General features: G+C 43.7%; 3 protein-coding genes across 3 annotated transcripts in view; 1 reads left to right on the plus strand and 2 right to left on the minus strand.

The window, feature by feature from the left end:
- The window catches only part of TTC6 (tetratricopeptide repeat domain 6), a 64,963-nt gene extending 61,679 nt beyond the window's left edge, over positions 1-3,284 (minus strand). The window contains exons 1-3 of the mRNA XM_035109006.2: positions 3,144-3,284; positions 1,742-1,822; positions 284-376 (exon numbers count right to left, since the gene is read on the minus strand). Coding sequence (XP_034964897.2) covers positions 284-376; positions 1,742-1,822; positions 3,144-3,230 — 261 coding nt within the window. The 5' untranslated portion in view covers positions 3,231-3,284. The remainder of the gene's footprint in view (positions 1-283; positions 377-1,741; positions 1,823-3,143) is intronic.
- Positions 1-23,978, plus strand: part of SEC23A (SEC23 homolog A, COPII coat complex component) — a 563,646-nt gene that overhangs the window by 415,467 nt on the left and 124,201 nt on the right. The gene's annotated exons all lie outside the window — the stretch shown is intronic.
- On the minus strand, positions 3,801-6,882 carry LOC132591907 (uncharacterized). Its single transcript, XM_060272844.1, has 2 exons — positions 6,649-6,882; positions 3,801-4,982 (listed from the first exon to the last, which is right to left on the minus strand). Exon 2 carries the CDS (start codon positions 4,970-4,972, stop codon positions 3,815-3,817), a length of 1,158 nt encoding a protein of 385 aa, XP_060128827.1. The 5' UTR covers positions 4,973-4,982; positions 6,649-6,882; the 3' UTR covers positions 3,801-3,814.

The following is a 23,978-nucleotide window of genomic DNA, read 5'->3' on the forward strand; positions in this document are numbered from 1 at the left end:
GATTCTTTCTCACTTTATAGAGCTTTATCCACCCCTCCAATAGTCTAGAGTCTACACAGCTTCGCCTAAGTCTGATGTCAAGATAAACAGAGCTATGTATCATTGGCATATTGGAGGCACCCTGCTCAAAGACTAGGCTCACGCTGAGAAAGCAGATGGCACATGGGATACAAGAATAAGGGGGAAAATGCATAAAACAGCAGCTTTTAAAGAGAATAATACAGGTAGTATCAGCAAAAAAAGGGCTAGTCAGAAACAGGAAAGTTTAGAATTTAAGTTTTACCTTATCTTCAGCAATATCTTCTCTCACTTTTGCGGCTTCCATATGAAAGTGAGCTCGGGGAAAGCTCAGTTTTCGTGATAATCCTGGTATATCCTAAAGAAAATAAAGGGCAAATATACAATAAATTATCATTCATCATGGGTGAAAGCAGTGATGTTTTATGAACAAGCTGTATCATCTTCACCAGGAATACTAAACCTGTAGCCCATCACAGGTTTGTTGGACTACAACCCCATTATCCCCAAACACTGTCAGTCTGGATGGGGCTGCTAAGACTTGAGGTCCACAAGATCTGGAGGGCACCAGGTTGGGGAAAGGCTACTGTATATTAATCAGAGACCCAATGCTTATAATATGCCTGCCAACCCAGTAGCTGTTGTTGCAACTTCCTTATTGCCCCAAATCAAGGGGCTTGAACGGATTCTCAAAAGAAGGGAGCTCTTTCCTTGGTGAAGATCCAGGGATGTCAATTTTCAAAAGTAGCCATAACACAAGTAGACATTGTTATGCTTCATTACAACCAGTAGCAGCCTGTGTGGTTGAGTCATCCTCCCAATGCTGGCATTGTTGCAGACTACCTGGTAGAGACCGTGAGGCGGAGGCATGGAGGCAGTCATGTTGAGGCTGCCCAGGCACACCAGCAGAAGCACCAGATTAACTCTGCCAGAATCCTTGCATACCCCCAACCTCACCACCATCGTTCTCTACCCTAGCCCTGTCCAACCAAACTGCAGCTGTGATGGGAGGGCAGTTCCATCAGACAAGATAGGCAGCTAACGATTACAATGTATTTGTAAAAAAATTTAACTATAAGTAAGTCATCACTAACAAAAACAATTCAATGAATATTCATGAGATTTTTCAAAACAAAAGAGGAAAGGAAGCAGATTCTATTTTGAATTAGGATATTTAACTGTAGAAATAACATAAAATACATAACATTATATATATATAAAACCAAGTTTGTTTTCAGCTCTCATTTCATCATTTGCTTTCAACAGATATAAAATAGTTGAAATACAAGGTATATTGTAAAGAGGCTAAAGCAAGTTCTGTTACACTAGTTTATTTCACCCTCACAGTGAAATTTAACTGTGGCCACTTTTAATCCTTGTAGTGGGGCTGGGGTGTTTGTGCAAATGTTAAAGAACCACCCTAAACTGGCTAGCAGTAAACAGCAGTGCAACATAACCCCTCTTGTCTCCTAACTGTACCTACCACCACTTTTTGCATGTGCAAGTTTATTTCGTAATCCATTCAAATCTGGAGCACAACCTTAGCTAGCGCAGTGCTCCTTCTCCATATAAAGGCATTGTCCCAGTACCAAAGCAATGGCATGCATTCTCATTCTCTGTAAGCTTAATAATCAATTCTATGTTCCGCTGCCATGAGGGAGAACAGCGTAGAATATCAGGTTAAGAAACAAATATTTTTCCATAACAGAAGCTTAAGCTATACCAGTTTTGCTTGTTCAGCATCTTCTGGTGTCGGTTCAGGTGCCAACTCTGTTGCCAGATGTTCTTTTTTAGCAGGTGGAGGCTTGAGAAAGAAAGAAGAATATTAAGATTAAAAAGCATAATCTTTGATGTCACATTGTATCCATAATATAAGCATTTGATGGGGGCCAACAAGTTATAGAACATCCCTGAATGGCATCATATGGAATTCCACCATTAGATCTGTATCAATGGGGATTATCCTTTTGCCAGGCTCTACCCTGATGGAGATATCAGTCAGCAAGCAGGTTGTGTTGGCATGCGACCAAAGAAACAGGGGCAACTGGCCGGCCCCCAGCTGGCCAGCCCTGCCGGCCGACGTGCCAGGCGATCTCCGTCCTTGGTGCAGCAATCAATGACCCAGACTTCAGAAGCCTGGCCACGCTCTGTTACAGCAGATTCCACTACGCAGCAAAAGTAGCCAGAGAGAGAGACTGTGGTAGCATATTTACAAGCAGTTTATTAAGCGCAAGTCAGGACAAAAGGAAACATGTCTGATCTCCTTCGTGTCCAAAGCAAAAATAGAAAGTTATACACAAAACGGAAGTTTAAGCATGCAATGCTGGTGTGTTACGCAGACATGGCAACAGTCCCACGTCTGCTCTTAAGGTGGAATGAAATATCCCAACAGGTTGCTGATCCAGGATACAAACCCAATGCCCATGCCAAAATCCATCTTAAATCTATAATCAAGCTGCGGCCAATTTTTCAATTCAAGGTGGTGTCTTGTCTTACTTATTGTATCACACTGTCATTTCCCTGCCTCTGTGGCCACTGGCCTATTGTGCTGTGGCCTGGAAAGATTAAGACTAAAAAGCATGATTCTTAGCATCATATTTTAGCCATGAGGAAGGCATTTGTTTACATAATTTGTACTACTATGTGATACAATTTAGATTATTTTCATATTTATGGCCTGGATCTAAAGGTCTGCTCACCTACCGGGGAGCTATGTTACCCATTCCCACAAGCTGCAGGCTTTGTCATGTCACATGGTGCTCCAGGTCCCCAAATCATCCATAGTAGTTTCTTAGAGAGTCAATGTGCTGTGTACTGGGGGTGGGGGGATCAGTGGCCCTATGCTACTATGTACAAGTGACAGGGCAAGTGGGGGTTCAGTTCAACCAATATTCGCCCAGAGTGGCTGGGGAAACCAGCCAGATAGGCGGGGTATAAATAAATTTATTATTATTATTATTATTATTATTATTATTATTATTATTATTCCTTCGTTTCAATCTGCAGCTACTTTGATTACAGCATATATGATAAAGGACTAAAACATTTATTAGAGCAGCCCTCTAAAATAATAATAAAAAATTAACATCATTCTCTGATAATGCCTTGAACCTTATCAATTTTACCTGTTCCATTTCCAAAGGTGAAACTTCTACAGCTGGAGTCCCTTGTTCCCTCGCCTGAAGTTCTTCATTAATAGCTAATATCTTCATTGTACGAAAATATATATAAATATATTAGAAAATACACCAATGTCAAACAACAGTAAAACATTTTGCTGAAGTTGATGCTCACGTAAGTGTGGAATCTCCCATATGATTTTTTTAAAGCACCTTCTATCAATAACCACTCTACTATGATCCTATACATTTCTGGCACAATTCAAGCTGTACCATACCTATGAGCTTGAGCTCTGTATACTGTAGGTTAGGCACTATATCAGTCTCTGTATCCAGTATCACTTTGGAAAGCTGCACATCATATTCAAACATGAAAGTCATGTAGACAAGCACCCTCAGTATGTTTCACATGTATGGAACTCTTCCCTAGGACCCTAACCAGAAACAGCATAAGTGTTTTGTTTTATTTTAACCCATTTTAATTCACTTTGAGCCACCAAGATGAAGCCTGTATACACACACACAGGCATGCATACATACATACATAAATACGGTACTTTGCAGCAGGCTGCAACAATGGCTTTTGTGTACTTCCAGCATACTTCTACTAATATATAAATTAAACTACAGAAACCTATCAAACAGGGATGCATTTATATTTGCTCAATCTATTAGTTTTATACTATACTACTTTTTTCTGTGTTACAGCACATTGTAGGTTTTGGAGAAAAATATGCAAATTTAAAAAAGAAAACCAAACATATTTCACGCATTCTAAGTCCACCTACTTCTTTGTTTATGTTGTAGTCCTCACCAAGAATACTCTCCACAAGCTCTTTGATCCTCAAGTCTGAGGGAGTTGGTATAGTAGACTTCAGGGATGCAATAATTTCATCAATAGACCTTACAGCTATTCCAGAAGGCATCTTTTGCAGGGAACGCTGTAGATGTGACCTACTTCGCGGGATGTGCCTCGCTTTTGAAATGCTTGATGTACTCCCTGGCGAAATTTCTACCAAAGCCTCTGCAGGAGACTTCATACTAGTTGAGCCACTGCTTCTTTTACTAACTGATATTTCAACATCAAATATTGAACTTAATAAGCATGGTTTTGAAATTTCTTTCAACATACCAGATTTTCCACTTGAACCAGAAACGACAGAATGTGCGTCATCAGTATCTACATTTGAAGTGCTGGTTCCTCCAACTATAGAAACTGCTTCTTCCGATGTTATTTTTTGCTTTAGTTGTTCCATACCCAAACTGTCTTTCTGTATAGATTTAGATGGTGATTTTGCATGTCTCTTTTGATATTTGGGTTTCGGTGGGGGCTCTGGTTTCTTTAGCATTGTGAGTTGTTTGCTTGTACCTACGAAAGAAGCTATTGCTACTGCAACTTGTTCATGTTCACTTTCTACCTTATCACTTTTGAATTCTGAGGTTGTTTTCTTAAAACTAGGGGACTGTTTCTTGTCAACATTGCCCTCTTTTTTAGATGACTTTTCTGAAGCTGTGACATCTTGTGTTTGATCTTCTACATCCGTAATACTAGTGGAGATCTTAACTGCTTTCAGAGGTTTAGAAGAATCTGATTCAAGAGGAGAATTTGTACTTTCAGGATGCGGGGATGGGCTCCTTGAGCTCCTATGAGACAAGGCTCTTTCAGGTGGTTCAACCTCCAAATTGGGTTTTCCCAGTTCTCCACGAACAGCAGCAATTGCTTGTTTAAACTTTGCAAATTTCTGTCGAGATTCTTTGCATATATTTTCACGTTCCTTAAGGATACGCAATTCTTCCGAATAGCTTAAGCCAAAATGCTCATGTTTTCTAGCCATTTCTTTGCACCTTTCAAGAAATAAGCATAGAATTTTACTTATATGTGATTAAAATTCATAGCTATAAAAATTAAGAGACCTCTAAATATTATTGACTTTGTAAATTAGCATATCTGGGAGCTTCATATGGGCAAGCTGATAAGTGATCCCAGATATGCTAATTTATATGAAGCTCTAAATATTTTTTGAAACACTGCTAGGAAGTCTGAAAAAGGAGAAAACAGAAAAGCCACAAACCTTTACCATGGTTAGTCAGAGAGAGGAACAGGTGACCTCAAATGTCCCATTTAATTTTTCTCCTTCCCCAGCACCACAGGTAACACACAAACAACAAGCAAACTATATCACTGATTGACAGATTTATAAAATGTTCAGCCTCGGCCATGAAGCTCACTGGGTGATCTTGGGCCAGTCATAGTCTCTCTGCCTAACCTACCACACAGGGTTGCTGTGGAGATTAAATGAGAAGGGAGAGAACCATTCATGCCACTTGAGCTCCGTGGAGAAAAGGTGGGATGCAAATGCAATTAATTAATTAATTAATTAATTACAACATGCTCCTCTATAAAAATAAATAAATCCAGAATGATATTTCAACATTAATTTGACTAGTTTCCAATAAGGGTACTGCCTATTAGAGAAAGCAAGTTGATCAAATAAATGTTAGTTAATTTGCACAACTCTACATATAAGTAAAAGGCAATGATTCTGAAATAGCACAAGTACTGCCTTTTTTACATGATGTGTGTGAAAGTTATAGCAGGTGCTGTCTTAGGAGAGGCCTTACCTCCTGAGCAAAAGAGAAAGAAATGCCTCTTTTAAGACCGAGCTTGCAGTATGCCATTTTAACAAATACTTGCTATTTTAATAATAATAATAATAATAATAATAATAAATCTGCTGCATAATTAATTGGGGACGCCTTTTTTACTTTCGCAACAGGTCTAGCTTATTATATATAACCAAGTCATCATACACAGCAGTCACATAGTTTATAGTTTATATGTCCAGTTGTCCTTTGTCAACAACAAACTGCTGCTGTTTTTTGTGTTGTGTTGACTATAGGTACCTAATAGATACCTAATAGGTATCTAAAGCCATTTGCACATAACAAAATATGTATTTTATCAAAGTAATTGTTGAACTGAAATACAATTAATACAGTGGGGTTTTTTCCTTTAAATTTGGGGGGGGGGCAAGAGAGTGGGGCCCTAAGCTATAGCTTGTTTAGCTTATACGTAAATCTGGCACTGGCCATATAGTTCCCACATCCATTCCCACACCCACCCACTGGCAGGGTCGGTCCACTCCTGTGCCTTTCAGGCTGGGGCTGGGAATCCGTGGTCCTCAAGTCGCTGATGGACTCCGACTACCCTTAAACAATGGAGTTGGGGCCGAAAAATTCAACAGGGCAAACTGCTTTCCTTTTAGGGCAGCTATAAGCAAACTCGGCCCTCCAGATGTTTTTAGGACTACAACTCCCATCAACCCTGACCACTGGTCCTTTTAGCTAGGGATTATGGGAGTTGTAGTTTCAAAACATCTGGAGGTCCGAGTTTGCCTATGCCTGTCTTAGGGGATAGAAACCTGCACCTGTTGGATTTCTGCCACGCGGCTACTTCGCGCCAAATCCTCGCCTGACATTAACTTTCCCCCGCAAAACATTTCAAGCAAACCTCGCTCCGGGTGAACGGCAAAATCTGTGCCGCGATTCCTCCCGCGCCGACTCAACCCGGTCCTATCACCGCTGTGGGCCCCCCCCCGGTCCGCGTCCGCCCCTCCCAAGGCAGAAACGACGCCCCCGACCCGAAATCGGTTCCCTCACGGCTCGGTTTAACCTCTCCCCATCTCGTCCTTTCCCAGCCTCTCCCTCCTCAGCGGCCGCCAACGACTACAGCAGCAGCTTTGAAGAAGCGCGCGCGGTCGCTTAGCAGCGGGCTGGGACGCGAAGTCAACGCAAGAGAGACAGGCCTGGCCGGCCGCGGCTTACAGGGAGTGGGAGAGGAAGTGGGGGGGGTGCGTCGTTGGAGAGAGCGCCCCCTGGGGCAAGGGAGGGTCGCGCTGGAAACGATCCCCCTCGGCAGCGCTTGGCTCTCTGTAGAGAGATTCAGGTCCTGCTTGTGGGATGCTAGGCCACGTGGACCATCGGCCTTTCTTATGTTTTATCCTCGGTAGGGTCCAATTAAAAGGCCGGGAGCTAGGGGAATCCCCTGCCCCTCTGAAGAGACAGCCGTGGGCTGCTTAGACCACTGTTCTGGCTCAGTATTTTCTTACAAGGTTTTACCATAGAGAGAGAGCTGTTTTGTGTATGAATTATTTTTATCATGCACCAGCTCTTAGAGATTAATTTTAATCTATTTGTATCTGTAGGCTCTCTGTTGTTGCATATGTTTGCACTCTGGGCAGTGACCGAAATGAATCGATGTATTCATCCATTCCGTATTTTTATTAAATTATTTATAATACATTTGTTGCACAGGTGGCTCTGTGTTCTAAACCACAGAGCCTAGGGCTCGCCGATCAGAAGGTCGGCGGTTCGAATCCTCGCAACGGGGTGAGCTCCCATTGCTCGGTCCCTGCTCCTGCCAACCTAGCAGTTCAAAAGCACGTCAAAGTGCAGGTAGATAAATAGGTACCGCTCTGACAGGAAGGTAAACGGCGTTTCTGTGTGCTGGTCTGGTTTTGTCATGCTGGCCACATGACCCGGAAGCTGTCTGCGGACAAACGTCGGCTCCCTCAGCCTATAGAGCTGTTCGTGACTGGACCTAACGGTCTGGGGTACCTTTACCTTTACCAAGGCAATCCCAAAGCACCTTGCAAGCAAACAAGGGCGGGGGGAACCAGTGGAGTTAAACATGGTCAAGTACATAGTCCTCCAGCCTCTACACAATTACTATTTGGGGTGTGGTAACTTCTGTTTAAAGGGTCTGTGTGGCGGTACAGTGACACACTAGGACAAGGAAATCCAGGTTTCTCCTTCACATGGCAGTTAAGTTTGTTTTCATGACGTTCCCCCTACTCTTAAGTTCTGCATTATATCTGAGTTTTCACGTAAAAGCCACTTCTGGAACCACAGTGGAAGTTTAGTGTTCATTTCCAGGTTGTTTCCAAAGGAAAAATCCATTTGCAAATATGGAAGTGAGAACTAAACTTGTGCTATATTAGTTCCATAAGTGGCTTTTACATTGTGCGAAGGCTCAAATATTAACAAGAAATTAAGAAGGAAATGTGAAAATAGAATAAACTTCATCAGATCAAAGTTTCTCTTGGCCTTAAACTTCACTGAGTGATTTATCAGGGGCCCCTTCAGACTCAACTTTTCACCAGCGTGTTCTGCAATATGTCACGCCCCAATAATAGTGCATTTGTGGTGGATTTATACTGGGCCATTCAAACATCATTCCACTTTATTAGTTTCACTTTATTAGTTTCACTTTATTAGTTCCACTTTATTAGTATTATGACTTGCTGTCATTAGTTTTCTCCTCTGAAGTTACTGTATTGTAACTTGCTGTTATTTTTATTTATTATAGTTTAGCAATGATTTATTGTGTTGTCATTGTTGAGAGTTATTTACTGATATTATGAGAGTTAGTTTTCTGGTGTACAATCATATTCTAATGGATTGTTGAATGTTATTTTCTTTGTTATCAGTGGGTTGTTGTGAATGTAAAAGCAGGGAGGGGAGAAGAGAATCAGGTATGCCACCTTGAGCTCTTTGGCGATACAATAATGCAATCCTATACATGTCTATTCAGAAGTAAGGCCCACTGAATTCAATTACACTAATTCCTAGGTAAGTGGGCGTAGAATTGCTTGCTGAATCCAGATATCTACCTTGTTTTAAATTACTGTAAGAGTAAACTTTCTCATTCTGCCATCCAGTACTGCCCTCTACAGTTCAGTTGTTCACTACCTCAGTTAATGCTGAAAAGCCTCATTGCTGAGCTTCTTTTCTTTCGAGCCATACTGCGATGAGTGGAGGAAATACTGATATAAATTATGAAGAAAGTGGGGGCACGAGCCATACACACAGACAGGATTGTAAAAAGCAACTGATAGTACATTTTTTAAAACTGTGCATCTGAAGAAGTGGCCTATGGTCCACAAAAGCCTATGACGTAATACATTTGTCTTTAAGATGCCAGAAGACGCTTTGTAGTTTTAAACAGTAAATAGAACCATCAGTATGCCATTTTAGGCAGCCATGACACCTCTCCACAGGAGCCACAGCAGGAGGGGCAGGACATGGCAATGAATATAAAGAGCTATTAGCATCAGGAAGGAGGACCTGAATGGAATGTTGGGATTTGCATCCGGAAGGAAGCAAAGGAAAAGCCCACAATAGGCAGAAGGGTAGCCCCTTAGCCTGTGCCACAATAGGTTCTCTGTGGGTCAGGATTCTGGCACACTGGTGAGGAACAGTTTCAGATAAATTGGCACTGTTTATTTTCCTACACTATAGCACAGTAGATGCAAGGAATCTGAGCCCTCTTCAAAGTTATTCATTTGCACAGCAAGAAAGGCCCAATCCTAATCCCATTGAAATTAATAAGAATTTCCCTTTTATCCTCTGTGGGAATAGGATTGTAGCCCCAGTGTGCAGCTTCCTTCCTACTTTGAGTTCCACAAAAAGTTGGTCAGAAGCCCAGGAAGATAAGAGGGGACAGAGGAAAAACCCAGAATTACATAATTTCTGAAGAAGTAGCATTAAATCCAATAACTATCCAGGCTACTAATTTCATATTTAAGTTTTGTTATTAATTTTTTTAAAAATCAGTCAACTAGGCATTACAATGCTAGCATTTTATTTCTGAGCATTTTAATTAAAACATGAACCCACTCTAAATGACAGAAGACTGAATGAGATGCCACACATGATATCAAATACATAGTGGATTGTCTAGTCTTTGTTGTTGTTTAGTCATTTAGTCGTGTCCGACTCTTCATGACCCCATGGACCAGAGGATGCCAGGCACTCCTGTCTTCTATTGCCTCCCGCAGTTTGGTCAAACTCATGTTTGTAGCTTCAAGAACACTGTCCAGCTGTCTTTATTTAACATTAATTTTGCTCAGGTTGTAATCAGATTGACTTGGGACACTGTGTGTTTGTCTGTGTGTCATATTTCTGAATCACGTAAACCCATACGTCGGTTTGACTTGATTCAAAATCTGAATAAGCCATGTTGGAAGCCTGGGCATCCATGGGCAGGGGAGCAGACAGGGGGGAGATCCCACACACAGATGAACCATAACCCCCAGAGTCCCAACAGTCCCTGCTTAAAATTAGATAGATAGATGATAGATACCGGTAGATAGATAGATGATAGATGATAGATAGATAGATAGATAGATAGATAGATAGATAGATAGATAGATAGATAGATGCTCAGTTGTATAGAACTTCTTAGCATCTTGTGATTTCCACTGAGCACCAAAAGGACATGTAGAAAGGAAATGTTTCTGAGTCTTCTCAAGGTTCATAAAGAAGAACTATAACTCAATGTCTGTGGATAGAAATGCATCCTTCCAACTCATGCATCAGAGAACACTAGTCACACAAAGCTTTGTGGATCTGACTCTTACAAAGCATAAAAGTGCTTGGAGTCCTCTCTCTGCATCTTCATTCCAAAGAACAGGGCATTTGCCATTTTAAAAGCCATGCAAAAGTTAATGTGTCACCACCACTTAAGTGGTCATGGCACCAGAAAGCCTCAGTTAATGGGAATGAGTGCAAGCAACCTTTTTGCAACCATCTATTAGCCATCAAGAGAGCTCTGATAAAGCAAGATGCTAGTGAAGGCAGAGTCTTTCTCCACTCATGCATGAATTGTTTGAGTGGGGACTATGCTAACCACCACTGATACATGGTATTCCAAAGATTGAGAAGAGGGACAACCTTTTTAAGTAAGAACCTTGGCTTAACCAATGTATTTATTCAGTAAGTAAATAACTCTAGCCAGCAGGTGGGACTGTTATCTATAAAGATTTCTAGTATTGCCTCCATAGGTGCATATTATTATTATTATTATTATTATTATTATTATTATTTTATTTAATTAAATAAAGTTCTCACAGTGACCAACAAGCATAGCTGTCAAGTTTTCCCTTTTTTAAGGGAAATTCCCTTATGCTGAATAGGCTTCCTCATGAGAAAAGGGAAAACTTGACAGCTATGCTAACAATATGCCTGCAGGAAATCCACAAGAGCAATCTTCCCTCCTGCAGTTTCCAGCAACTGGTATTGAGAAGTGTACCGCCTCCAGCCGGTGAAGGGAGAGCATAGCTTTATCCTCCATGAATTTGTCTAATCCTCTTTTAAAGTCATCCAAGTTGGTCATCACTGCTGCTTCCCATGGGAGCAAGTTTCATCGTTAAAGTAGAGGTCAAATCAGAGCAATGGTGTCATCAAGGTAGGACACCCCAATTTAGAGAAGTTATCCCACTCAGCATCTGGCTTTTTGAGGTAAAGTAAAATGCGGGTGGCGCTGTGGGTTAAACCACAGAGCCTAGGGCTTGCCGATCAGAAGGTCAGCGGTGAGCTCCCGTTGCTTGGTCCCAGCTCCTGCCAAAGCAGTTCGAAAGCATGTCAAAGTGCAAGTAGATAAATAGGTACCACTACAATGGGAAGGAAAATGGCATTTCCGTGTGCTGCTCTGGTTCACCAGAAGCGGTTTTGTCATGCTGGCCAGATGACCTGGAAGCTGTACGCTGGCTCCCTCGGCCAATAATGCGAGATGAACGCCACAACCCCAAAGTTGGACCTAATGGTCAAGGGTCCCTTTACCTTTTTAAAATGCATTACAACCCAAAGTGTTGTGTGTCCAGTCCCTTAAGACCATTAAGGGCAGAGTCAAATATTGTATTACTGTACTTAACTGCACCAATGAGTAAAAAAGTAGCAATGCTAAATAGCATTCATGTGAAGAGTTGCTCACTTTTTAATCAGCAGTAGTTCTGTGTCTTCAACAGAAAGAAGTAAAGCATTTTCTAACAAGTCTCCTGCATCAATTCATATGTTGCAAGATTGTCCCTTCATAGCATAATTACCTCTTGAGATTTATGGTCCCTTGAAATCCATCAGGCCTTTAATTATTTTATATAGGGCCATCTTGCAATAAACACAGAGGCTTTTCTTTGTATTTGCCAATCTAGCTTTTGCTTTATTTCTTTGCCAGTTTAAACACAGACATTTCCTCAACAACCCAGACTAAAATGCTGCTGTTGATTCTCTCTCTCTCTCTCTCTCTCTCTCTCTCTCTCTCTCTCTCTCTCTCTCTCTCTCTCTCTCTCTCCCCTTAACAGTTTTGATGTTTTGATCAAATTTATTTTCACCATTTTACAATGAATGTTTTGCTCCACTTAACAGAAAATTGATTTGTCAAAGCCATAGCACTCCTAAGCCAAATAGGTAGGTACCCTTATTGTTATACAAGGTCTAAAATATATCATTCACTTGACTATACAAATGTCATAAATTTGATTGTGCCAAGAAATGCAGCACCTTCTTTTGGCTTTGATGTTTATCTGTATAGTATTGTTGCTAGGTTGGTGTCGGATAATAAGAGTTGCCAACATGCTGTTGTTGTTGTTGTTTAGTCGTTTAGTCGTGTCCGACTCTTCGTCACCCCATGGACCATAGCACGCCAGGCACTCCTGTCTTGCACTGCCTCCCGCAATTTGGTCAAACTCATGTTCGTAGCTTCGAGAACACTGTCCAACCATCTTGTCCTCTGTCGTCCCCTTCTCCTAGTGCCCTCAATCTTTCCCAACATCAGGGTCTTTTCCAAGGATTCTTCTCTTCTCATGAGGTGACCAAAGTATTGGAGCCTGAGCTTCACGATCTGTCCTTCCAGGGAGCACTCAGGGCTGATTTCCAACATGCTAGGCAGAGGGAATCTATTGGTGCTTTAGCAGAAGTTCATTCTGCAGAATTTACAAAATAAACATTATCACTTGTTCGTGTCTGTAGATCAAGCTGCTCTTAACGGCAGAGGAGCAAGTTGTTTTGTTTCTGTTTTTTAAAAAAAGCTCAACCCTACCAGGAAATGACGTAACCATAGGTAAAACAGAATAAACTATTTATTGGGCTGATATCCTGTTGTGCACACTTATTAATTTCCTCTTTCTACCTGAAAAGGTTTCTGTGAAATTCAGAGGCTTACATACATTCACCAATAAAAAGTGAATATTTAATGGAGACCTTCTCAGCAACCTGAGTTTATTAACTGATCCACCAAGATCCCTAGAGATTTTCAAGTGGTCCATGGGGTGGGGGTGGGGTGGGAGCAGAACTACTGTTGTATGCAGATGTGACTTTCATAGAATTTTATCTTGTGTGAAAATGCCCTTGGATCATTATAGAAATCCACAGCTGACTTACAAATGGTTGGAAGCTGTCATGCAACCCTCCCCAAGCTGAAGCCCTCCAAATGTTTTCAACTACAACTCCTATCAGCCCTGGCCATCACAGCCTATGGTCAAGAATGATGGGAGTTGTCCAAAATATCTGAAGGGACCTTGTTGGGGGAGGCTGCTGGAATATGTCAAAACACAAATTAGGCTTTTTAGCTAAACCCATATACCTCAAAGGGCTAAATATACTGACTGACAGCTGAATCCTATTCCTGCCTCCTCAAAAGACCTATTGAATTCAATGGGACTCACTCCCAGGTATGTAGGAGGTATCTGGGACCTTTTAATCACATCAGTTTAGATCCTAATTTTTCCTGGAAAATACATGTATTTGTTATTTATGCCCTTGAAATCCGTTTCTGTATAATGTGAGTAGAATTGCAGCTTCTAATATCTCAATCCTAAACAATGAACCACTTAATCTATTTTGTATTTTTTTACCAAGTAATGACCATATGTTGAAACTTCTAGATATTAATGCAGCTAGATTTCACACATCAGTCACATTCAGCAGATGAGGGCACGTTCTCTGGCTCTTTGGACTCATCAACGGCACTGAAAACAAATTCCGGGATGAATGTATAGGCATAAATTCAGCACTGGCCAATGGCTCGTGCTACGAGTTTATCAGATGGGCGATAAACCCCGTTCCTTGCAATGCGACGCGCAACGCGATCCTGCGCAGGTTTACATGGACATATATCCCACGGAGTTGCTTAAGGAATCTTAGCGTGGTTTAACCCTCAGGATGTCGTACCCAGCTCAGAAGGCGTGGGTCCCAATCCCCGCTCAGCCCCAACATTCATTGGATCTTCTCAGGCCAGCCAGTCACTATCTCTTAATTATCCTACCTCGCAGGATTGTTGTAAGGATGTTTGTTGGAGGGAGGGAGGGAGGTTGGTTTGCAGCCTCACCCCCCGCAAACTTTCTTTGGATCTGGGCTGCCTAGTTGCTCATTTTCTGAACGAAATAGAGAAATTCCTTCAGTAGCACCTTAAAGACCAACTAAGTTTTTATTTTGGTATGAGCTTTCGTGTGCATGCACACTTCTTCTGAACGGTTCGACTCACAAGTGCCCCCGCGTTCATTCTAGGACAGGGAAACCTCTTCTCGGAATCTCCCTGATCAGAATTGTAGCCATTCAGATCGGCTGGAGGTTTCCTAGACTTTACGAAATGATCTGCTGCGGATAATGTTGCCACAGCCTGCTACATCGTAACAAAACCACGTTGCTCCAGTCTTTGACAGTTCTGTGCGCAAACACGATTATTAACCTCCTCTTCAGACTTTCTCTAGAATCTTAGTGAAAGGTATTGGCAACATAGATAGAACTTTATACAAAGCCCGAGCTGTAGTCCATCGAGCTTGGTTTAGTGACTGGCACTGGCTCTGCAGAATTTCAGAGTCGAGGACTTTGCCAGCCCTGGCCACTTGAAAAGGAGGGTGGGATTTGGACTTCTGTTTGCGAAGCCTGAGCTCTACCACTGAACTTACCATCCTTCCCTAAATTGAGGACCTCAGACGTTAGGCGTTTGGTGCCTGCGTCTTGGCACGGCGAGGTGTGTGTGTGTTTTCCCTCCCTTTCTCCGGCTACGAGTCGCGCGGCTGTAGGGTTCAGTCTGGAAAGGAATGGTTCGCACCCACTCTCCTTACCTGGGGGCTGCGATGACTCGCGTGTGTGGACGAGCAGGTGCAGATTAAAAAAACCTCCAACAGGAAGATCAGAACAGATAAGGAAACCATGTTTGTCAGATCACTCTATATGTTCAACTTCGCTCTAATTTCGCGGGTAGGAATCACATGATATGTGTATAGGTGTGAAGGCATCCTAAAGAACGAAGTTCCAGATCGAAAATGGTTCATGGAGAGAGCTGTGCGTGCTTATTTTCCTCTCCTTACAGAGCCTTAGATGCCTTCTCCACCAACTTCTCCGAAGTCACATCAACTTCCGAGGGACAGCTGCTCAGCTGCTGCATCAAAAGACAAGGAGTCTTGTGGACCCTTGAAAAGTGGCATGTTTGGACTGCAATTCTAGTTCCATTTACCGGAGAGTAAGCCCCATTTAACTCAGTGGTCCTTTCTTTTGAGGAGACGCCTCTACGGTGGCGCGGCCATTGTGGCAGGCGCCTATCCTGAGCCTCTCTCGTCACGAAAAGTGTGGGGTCGTTAAGGCAAGTGCCCTCCAGGGACCCCCATCTTCACTGATCTTTGGTCATGTTCACTCTGGCTGATGCGAGCCCCTCTGGAGTCCAACCACATATGAAAGCCACCTCCTTGACTACGTCAGAATAAATCCTAGTTTTTAAGATGCCAGCAGAACCGTCTATTCATTTATTAGATTTCTATCCCTCAATGTGGCAGTATACATGGTTTTCCCTCACAACAACCCTGTGAGGTAGGTTCGGCTAAGTGACGCTGAATGGTCCAAGATCAACCCAATGAGCTTCTAGACTTGAGTGGGGTCTCTAGACTTGAACCCAGGTCTCCCAGGTTCGAGTCCAACCGTCTAACTCTAACCCAGTGTTTCTCAAACTTGGGTCTCCAGCTGTTTTGGACTGCAATTCCCATCATCCCTGACCCACTGGTCCTGCTAGCTAGGGATGATGGGAGTTGTAGTCCAAAATCAGCTAGAGACCCACGTTTGGGAAACCCTGCTCTAACCAGTACAACCACATCGGCTCTGATTCCAAGAATAATTAGAGCCTGCTGCCTAATGGCAGGTATAACAGGCGACCACGTCGAGCTTGAATAAAATGCAGGCCGACCTTTTGGCGGTGGGTGCCCTGTTTTGGAGACTCCATTCAAGACCCTTGATTTGTGGCAAGAGGGAAATTGCACTCGCCGCTACTGGGATGGAGAGCACATCTGACCGAGTCTCTCTGATCAACATGGGGGCAGCCTTTATTTGCACGAGGCTGGCCAGGAGCGGGATCATACGGCACACGGGTTCCTTTGAATATGTCCAAACATATTCCTTTGAATATGTCCAAACATTGGTGGGGAAATGCGTCCGATTTGCTGCTCGGTTGTTTGCAAGGAAACCAGAGAGGCTTCAGGCCCTGGTTGAGAGCGCAACCTGTTATCCCTCAGAAGCGGGAGGACGAGACAATTTCGTGCATGCGGGGTGTGTGAGGAGAGTGTCTGCGCGAGTGCTTTGTTTCCAACCGGTTGGTAAATAAATGATACTCGGGTTGCTTGCACGCTGCTTAATGGGAAAGGCGCTCCCTGGAAAGTCAAGATAAGCAGGATCAACAAATCTGGCCGAAATCTGGAGAGAGAGAAAAGCGGAGGTGTTCGGCGCTGGTGATGCGATGGGGTTGGGATCAAGAGAAAGAGTTGGGCTCCTCGCATGTGGGTTCAGGAGGTTCTGCCTCTGCCACGGCTGCCTCTCTCCTCCGATCCGCGTCCAGACTCTCGTTGGGGAGCTGTTTGCTTAACAGTATCCCGAAGACCTGGGTTCAAATGTCACCTCTGCCCCGATGTCGTCATCAGACGGCCTGGCTATGATTCACAGACCACACATTTCAGACACGACGGCTTCCTTAAGCAAGCCACTCAATCTTCGAAATGGGCATAATAAATAATGGTCTAAGTTATATGGATCAAATGTATGTCTGTATGGTCTTTGCGCGCTACAGGGGCTTTACAGGAAGAGCCACGGGTGCGGTAGAGGTTAATCTAGTGTTGATCTTAGGTTGGGAGACCGAGGTTCACATCCCCGCCATCTTCTTGGCTGACCTTGGGCCAGCCCAGTTGCTGCCTCTCCACCGTACCTAGCGTTTATATTATTATAACAGCACGAGCCCACGCCTGTCTAATCTGAGTCCCAGTCAGTGAAGTCAAAGGAGCTTACTCCAAGGAAAGTGGGTATAGGATTAGAACTAAAAGGGGGTAAATATACCACCCTGAACTCTTTGGAGGAAGTGAAGAAAAATCAGGTAGATAGGTGATGATATTCTAAGTGTTGTAAGCATTTGGGAACATCCCACTAAATTCAGTGGAATATTTTAGGCTGCATCAGGCTAGCTAATAATTTATGTGGTAACCACCGTAGTGAATAAACTGAAGTCCAGAGACACCATTTAACCTACGGGTTTATTTAGTTATGTGCACACTTTTTAGTATAGTTTTCTGCAGTCTCCAGGACATAAGATCATCTCTCTGCGAACCGCTCTGAAAACACAAAAGTGAAGGGCAACATAAATATTGTAAACAAACTTCCATTATAAGTGGGGTTATTGGTTCGTTCATGTTTTTATTATGTATTTCGTGTTCTCATTTTGTATTTTTATGTTGTGAACCACCCTGTGATCTTCGGATGAAGCTATGCAAATAAAAATAAAACAAAATTCATTTTATTTCGACTCTGCCTTTTCCCTAGCTAGATTGCTTTATTTTAATTATTGCTAATTCATATGCCGTAATTTTTTTAAAAAAAAATTGTGGGGCTAAACTTTCATTAGCTCGCCCGTGGCCAATCCTGGGGTTGGAGGCAGGAACACTCTCACCTGCGCGTGCACAGCCCACCTCCTCCGCTACTGCTGCTCAGCTCAGGTGAGGCAGGAGTGATCTCTCCCTTCCCGTCTCACAAAATGACCCATCTAATGCTTTGCGCCCAGATGATCCCAGGGTTGAGCTAGGCGTAGAGATTCTAAACCCCTAGAGGTGTACCTACCTTAATGTTTTCTCTAGTTTCCAAAATCGGTAGGATCCTGGAGAGAAACAGAAAATGTCATGGGGAGGGCACATCAAGCTCTAGCCTCCGAGAGTCAGCCTCTCCTGACTCACCCCTATATGCCAGGGTAAAAGGTAAAGGGACCCCTGACCATTAGGTCCAGTCATGACTGACTCTGGGGTTGCGCGCTCATCTCGCATTATTGGTCGAGGGAGCCGGCGTATAGCTTCCAGGTCATGTGGCCAGCATGATAAAGCCGCTTCTGGCAAACCAGAGCAGCACATGGAAACACCGTTTACCTTCCCGCTATAGCGGTTCCTATTTATCTACTTGCATTTTGACATGCTTTCGAACTGCTAGGTTGGCAGGAGCTGGGACCGAGCAACGAGAGCTCATCACCCCGTCACAGGGATTCGAACCACCGACCTTCTGATCAGCAAGCCCTAGGCTCAGTGGTTTAACCACAGCGCCACCTGGGTCCTCACCCCTATATGCCCAAAACATCCGGTTGGGAACTCAGCGGGGATTGTTTCTTGCGTAATGGGAGAAAAAAGGTCGGCGCTCCAAATTTGGAAGGCTCGCCCTGATTACTTGAAATTGATTTGAATGGGTTCCAAAATCTGAAAAGGCACGAAAATTTCGCACAGAAAACAAGCTTGGAGAAAAGCAAACCACTTCACGCGTCTGGAAGTAAAGGAGAGTGAAAGGCAAAGTAAAGGCAAGCTTCTGGCTTCTCTGACCCGGATCAGAACCTTCCAGCCTCCAACCCTTCTAGTTCTTAATTCTTCATATACATACCGGGAAAATCAGTCCTTCCTATACAGTACAGTACTGTATATGGAATTGCGCCTGTGAAACTTCCCACTGGCTGAGCCGCTGAGATGGCTCGGAATGTTCACCAACATTCCAAGTGCGGGGATCAAAACTAACGACACTGGCAAACCAGAAACTATGAATGGAGGGGAAATTCATGGCTTAGCTGGATTTGAAATACTGTATAAGAGGACAGGAGTTTTGTGGGACAGGCTAGGGACTGGCAAGAAATCTCAGGAGGTAAGGAATCTAAAGACAGGGAGCGCAGGAGCTGAGGGAGCAGGTCATACCAGGCAGTCAGGCTGCAGTCCTAACCGCAATTACTCTCGAGTCAGCCCCATTGCACACAGGGGGACTTAGGTATTTCCAAGTAAGCATGCAGAGGATTGCATTTTAAGAAACTGATAAATAAGGTGGCGGCTTGAGGGGGCGAGTCGAAGAGGGCAAGGGGGGCTCTGAAATGTACATATTGAATTGAAGCCAGGCGTTTTGGAGCTTCCACCATCCTAGTTATTTCCTTGAATTGGCGCTTGTATTGTATTCTATTGGCGCACGCGTATGTATGTGTGTTCTGAGCAACGGGGTTTAGGAATAGCCGGGGAAACGGAAGATCCCGCGCCCTCTGTGCAGAAACCACTTGGTTAAGGCGCGCAGAAGCTGTTGAAATCCAGTGCCTCCCCGCCCCCCACACACACATCCAGAAAAGGTGTCTCTCCCTCCTCCTTGTACCCGAGTAAAGGCGCTGTTAACAATTTTGCCCACAAGACCGATCCTGACATGAAAATTGGATTTCATCTCCGCTTTGATGGGGATCCTGCAGGCAGCCGAGAGCAGAGGCGGGACTGGGCTTCACTTCCCCCGAGCTGAATGCTTCACTCCCCCCCCCCCCCAATTATTAAGAGCATAATGTTTGCTGTATTCCTTGGCTAAACAAAAAGCCAAGGCTGCGTTTCATCTTTCTTTTGTCCAAGCCGGAGAGAAGGCGTTTAATTTTGGAAGGATGGCGAGTTCGAAGGAAACGACCAACATCTATTTATTATTGATGATAATGATGAGCGTGGATAGTTTTGCACTAAACACAAAGCCGGCGAGGGAATTTTTTTAGGATCTGTAGCTAGAAAGCTGCCCTGCTCCGAAACTAGCTGTGACATCTGGGACAACAGTGAGCTAAATAGACCATTGTTGTTACCCAGCAAGCTCATCCTTTTGCTTCAGAAGGATTAGATGCGAAATTCCGGTCATCCGCAACTCCATTATCAGGTTTTAAACAAACAACCTTTGGTATCTGAAGAAGTGTGCATGCACACGAAAGCTCATACCAAAATAAAAACTCAGTTGGTCTTTAAGGTGCTACTGAAGGAATTTTTTTAATTAACCTTTAAAAAAAACTTCCTCTGCTCATCCCTTTTTGCAAGGAGGAGATCCTTTTTTACACTGATCTTACGATTTCGGCTATCTTAATGGAGAAATCTAATTATCTAAACACTGACTGAGGAAAGCGAGAAGCCTCAGTTTCCCCCTTAGGATAGAAGGGGAAGCTGAGGTCACCCGCCTCCACTAGAGGAAAAACGGTGAGAGTCTTCCTCGTCCAGGTTAGCAGTCGCATCTGGGGCTGCATTACCTGACAAATGTCAATTAGAACACACCAGGGTATCAAGGGGAAGCGGAAGGCAACTTCCAAGCTAGCGAGCTTTCTGCCGACCTGCACGCAAGTGAAAGGGGTGGGGGTGGGGAGTGTATCAACGATGAGAACTGCAGGCCCGGTGCTAAAATAGCTACAGCACTGGGAAAGTGCCCCACTGAAATCAGTGGGAAATACTGTCTAAGGATCAGTTGCCAAGTTAATCTGCAGCAGCAAAAAAAAAAGGGGGGGGGTGTCGTGTCATCTTAAATGTCAACTGATTTATTGTGGCATTAGTTTCCGTGAACACTCCACTTCATCAGAAACGTAACGTGTAAATATGAACTTGCAATCAATTGTTTTCCATTTTCATGGTAGTCGTGCATCTGGTGAAGCGAAGCGGGCTAGGACTGTGGTCGTAATAAATATGTTGGTCTTTAAGATGAAACAGCACTCTTTGCTGATTTTGCTAATGGAACAGCTCATTGCAAAGCACGTTCACTTGGAAGAAAGTACCAGGCGTTTAAAGCGGTTTCTTCCTAATGATTAGGATTGGAGCCAATTTGGGTTCCAGGGTTTAGTTTGTTTACAGTGCTACAAATAAGCGTCTTGTGCATCCGGTTAAGAGTCTATTGTTCCCAGAGAGACAAACAGCCATTCTTTCCCATTACTTGCGAGGAGGAGTCTGGGTTTTGTGCAATATTTACAGCAAAGTCCTAACCATGACCGCTCATAAATATAGAGTTCGATGGGGCTCATTCCTAGGTAAGTAAGTGGGGTTAGGTTTGCAGCCTTAGGGGGAGAATGAAACCCTGTTGGCGCATCGATTTTATAGCCGAGGCCCTACCACTGTTGCATTTCCCTTGAGAGGAAAAAAAGGAGAGACCCTTGGTAAATGTGTGTGAACGAAGAGAGACAGACTCTGTAAAACACAGACGTAGACGAAGAATTGCCATGGTCGAGTCTCTCCTAAATATGATGAGCGTATCGTTGTTCTGTTTCTTAACATAACAAGGAGTCTCGCGGCATCTTAAAGATGAACAGGTTTATGGTGGGGCGAGCTACCCTGATCTGGAGTCCAGTGTACCACTACCTCATGAGGTCGTGCTCCTTAGTCCACAATGATTTATACCCCCCCCCAAAAAAAATCCGTTCATCTTGTGCCTATTTTTTATTACAGTACTGTACAGTATGTTCCTTTTGCTGCAATGGGCTGTCAGATATTCCCCACCGGCCGCATGGATTCTCTCCCTCGGGATTATCCATTTCCTCGCTTTCTCCTGGAGCAGGAGAAATTCAGCAGCGCTGAAACGCTTGTCCACACGCACCTTGCTAGGGATCCTTCAGACAGCAGGAACGCCGTGCTTAAAGGAAGGAGTTATTCAGTGCTTTCCAAGCAGTCTATCCCCCGGGGAGTTAAAGATCAGGGGTGTATGGGCTGTCTCGCACCCCATCACCACTGCCCTACACCCCCAATAAGCCGCAAGAGGAGAGCAAAGCGCTTAGCGAGGGTGCCATCGGACCTCTCTCCTTCCTGAGCGCATTCCTTTGAAAGTGCGCACCAGGAGGGGATGTGCGAATGAGCCCCACTAATCTGTTTTTTCCTCCGAGATGCTTAGGCTCAGCAGAGGTCGGCTCTTAGTGTTGTTGGGTTTTTTTAAAAATAACACCTCCTAGAAACAATTACGGATTCTCAGTCCAACACACCTGCGTTCCCCCCACCTCTTGGCTCAAGTGCCGTCTGGTATGCAGCCGGGAGAGGGATGTTCCCGCAGTGGGCGACGCGCTTAGGCGAGTTTTGCTCGCATCCGGGAGCCCTGCGGAGCTTGCGTCCCGTTGAAGTCTGAGCAGCAAACCTGCCGATCGCTTGGGATGCCGGGCATCGGGTCCTCGGGTCGCCTCGTTCCGTCCAGCAGCTGCGTCTCAAAAAAACAGGTGTGCGCGCTTGAGGTTGTGGCCGGTCAACAGGAGGCGCTGTGACTTTATACAAGCGGAGCAGCTTGGCCCAGAGTTGTGCCTTCGGGCTCAGTGTCACACACAAATCTCTCATCAACCTCTGAGCAGAGAATTCACAACAACCACAAAGTGGGGTCCGGGCGTCCTTCCTTTGCTGGTGCTTTCTGCTTAAGGTTTGCAAGAGGACAATTTAAAAATATATATATATTTAAACTTTATTGCACCAAACCAAACTTTGAGTTCAGGTTTGAGTTGGAAACTTTTTGCACGCTGTTCGAAAGTGTTCCAATCAAAATAAGAATAAATAATAATAATAATTAGTATTAATAGTAGCAACAAAACAAAAGCTATTTTATTCCCCTATTCTGGTGTAATATATTTCTGGAGCTTTAAAGGGATGAGGAACTAGGCACTTTTGGTCAATTAATGGAAAGGGGGTTTCTCTGGTCATTTAAGCTATGCACACACGCACGCCCACACACACGGCATTTATTTAATGATTTATTTATTTTGCTTTCAATTAAGCTCTACCTTGAAATCAATGGCGTATACTTCCACATATGTGTGTTTCAGGATCCGGTTGCTTGAAGCAGGTTCTAAGTGAGCTGCCACCTTATCCTATACCCACCTGAGGGTGGTTGTCATTTTTTAAGGGCGGGAGCCTGGAAGCAAGCAATGCTGCAATCCTAAAGACTGGAAGTCACACTCATTGAAATCTGCGAGACTTGTTACCTATGGTGAGACTGAAAAGGTGTCCAGAGTTCCACCCTGCCAAAATCAATCCCGGTCCACATAAATGAACAAGACTCATAAATGCTTCACTGAAATGAATGGGGCTTTAAGCAACTGCATCATGGTGCCCATTCATCGCAATGGGAGCTACTTAGGATCGGAGAGGTCCATCATCAGCCTGGCAGTCAGGAGCATCTCTTCCCGCACCCCTGGCCCTCTTTTTCTCCAAGTCCCAAGTAAAGGTTGTGCCTTCTGTAGCAATTCATCCCTACGTATTGTATTTCAATGCGTCTTTAATTTACAGTGTGATCATATTCAAAAGCAGTTTGTCCTTTCGTGCTTTTATCTTTTATTTCCTTAATGGCACATTTTCATCCCTTGTTCTCTCCTGCTGATTTGAGACATTTGTTTGTTTCAAGGATTTAACTTAATTCTGTTGCCAGATTTCAGGCGGCTGCGGCCAGAGAAAGGACAAAGAGAGAGAGAGGGATGAGAGAGGCCGCCTTTTGTTGACAGGTTTAAACCATATGTCTTACACCAAGGACGTTACCTTAATTTTTTTATATACAAAATCGCGTTATTTGCTTACTTTAAATGGTTCAATGTAAATGGAACAACAAATAGATGTGATTGAAAACTATTATCTGTGTATCGCCTTGCTGTGTCTCAAGAACGACATAAAAACGAAAAACTGGATGCACAACCTGTGTAAACCAAAACGCTTGTTACGGATCTAAGATTTATCCAGCAAAATCAATAATAATTTTTTTAAAAAAACCTGATGCTATCATGTT

This window comes from Zootoca vivipara, chromosome 1 (genome assembly GCF_963506605.1).
Source record: "Zootoca vivipara chromosome 1, rZooViv1.1, whole genome shotgun sequence".
NCBI classification, from domain to species: domain Eukaryota; kingdom Metazoa; phylum Chordata; class Lepidosauria; order Squamata; family Lacertidae; genus Zootoca; species Zootoca vivipara.

What these genes read in the sequence shown, in the direction of transcription:
- LOC132591907 (XM_060272844.1), bottom strand. Translation starts at nt 4,972, where the DNA reads ATGGCTAGAAAACATGAGCATTTTGGCTTAAGCTATTCGGAAGAATTG.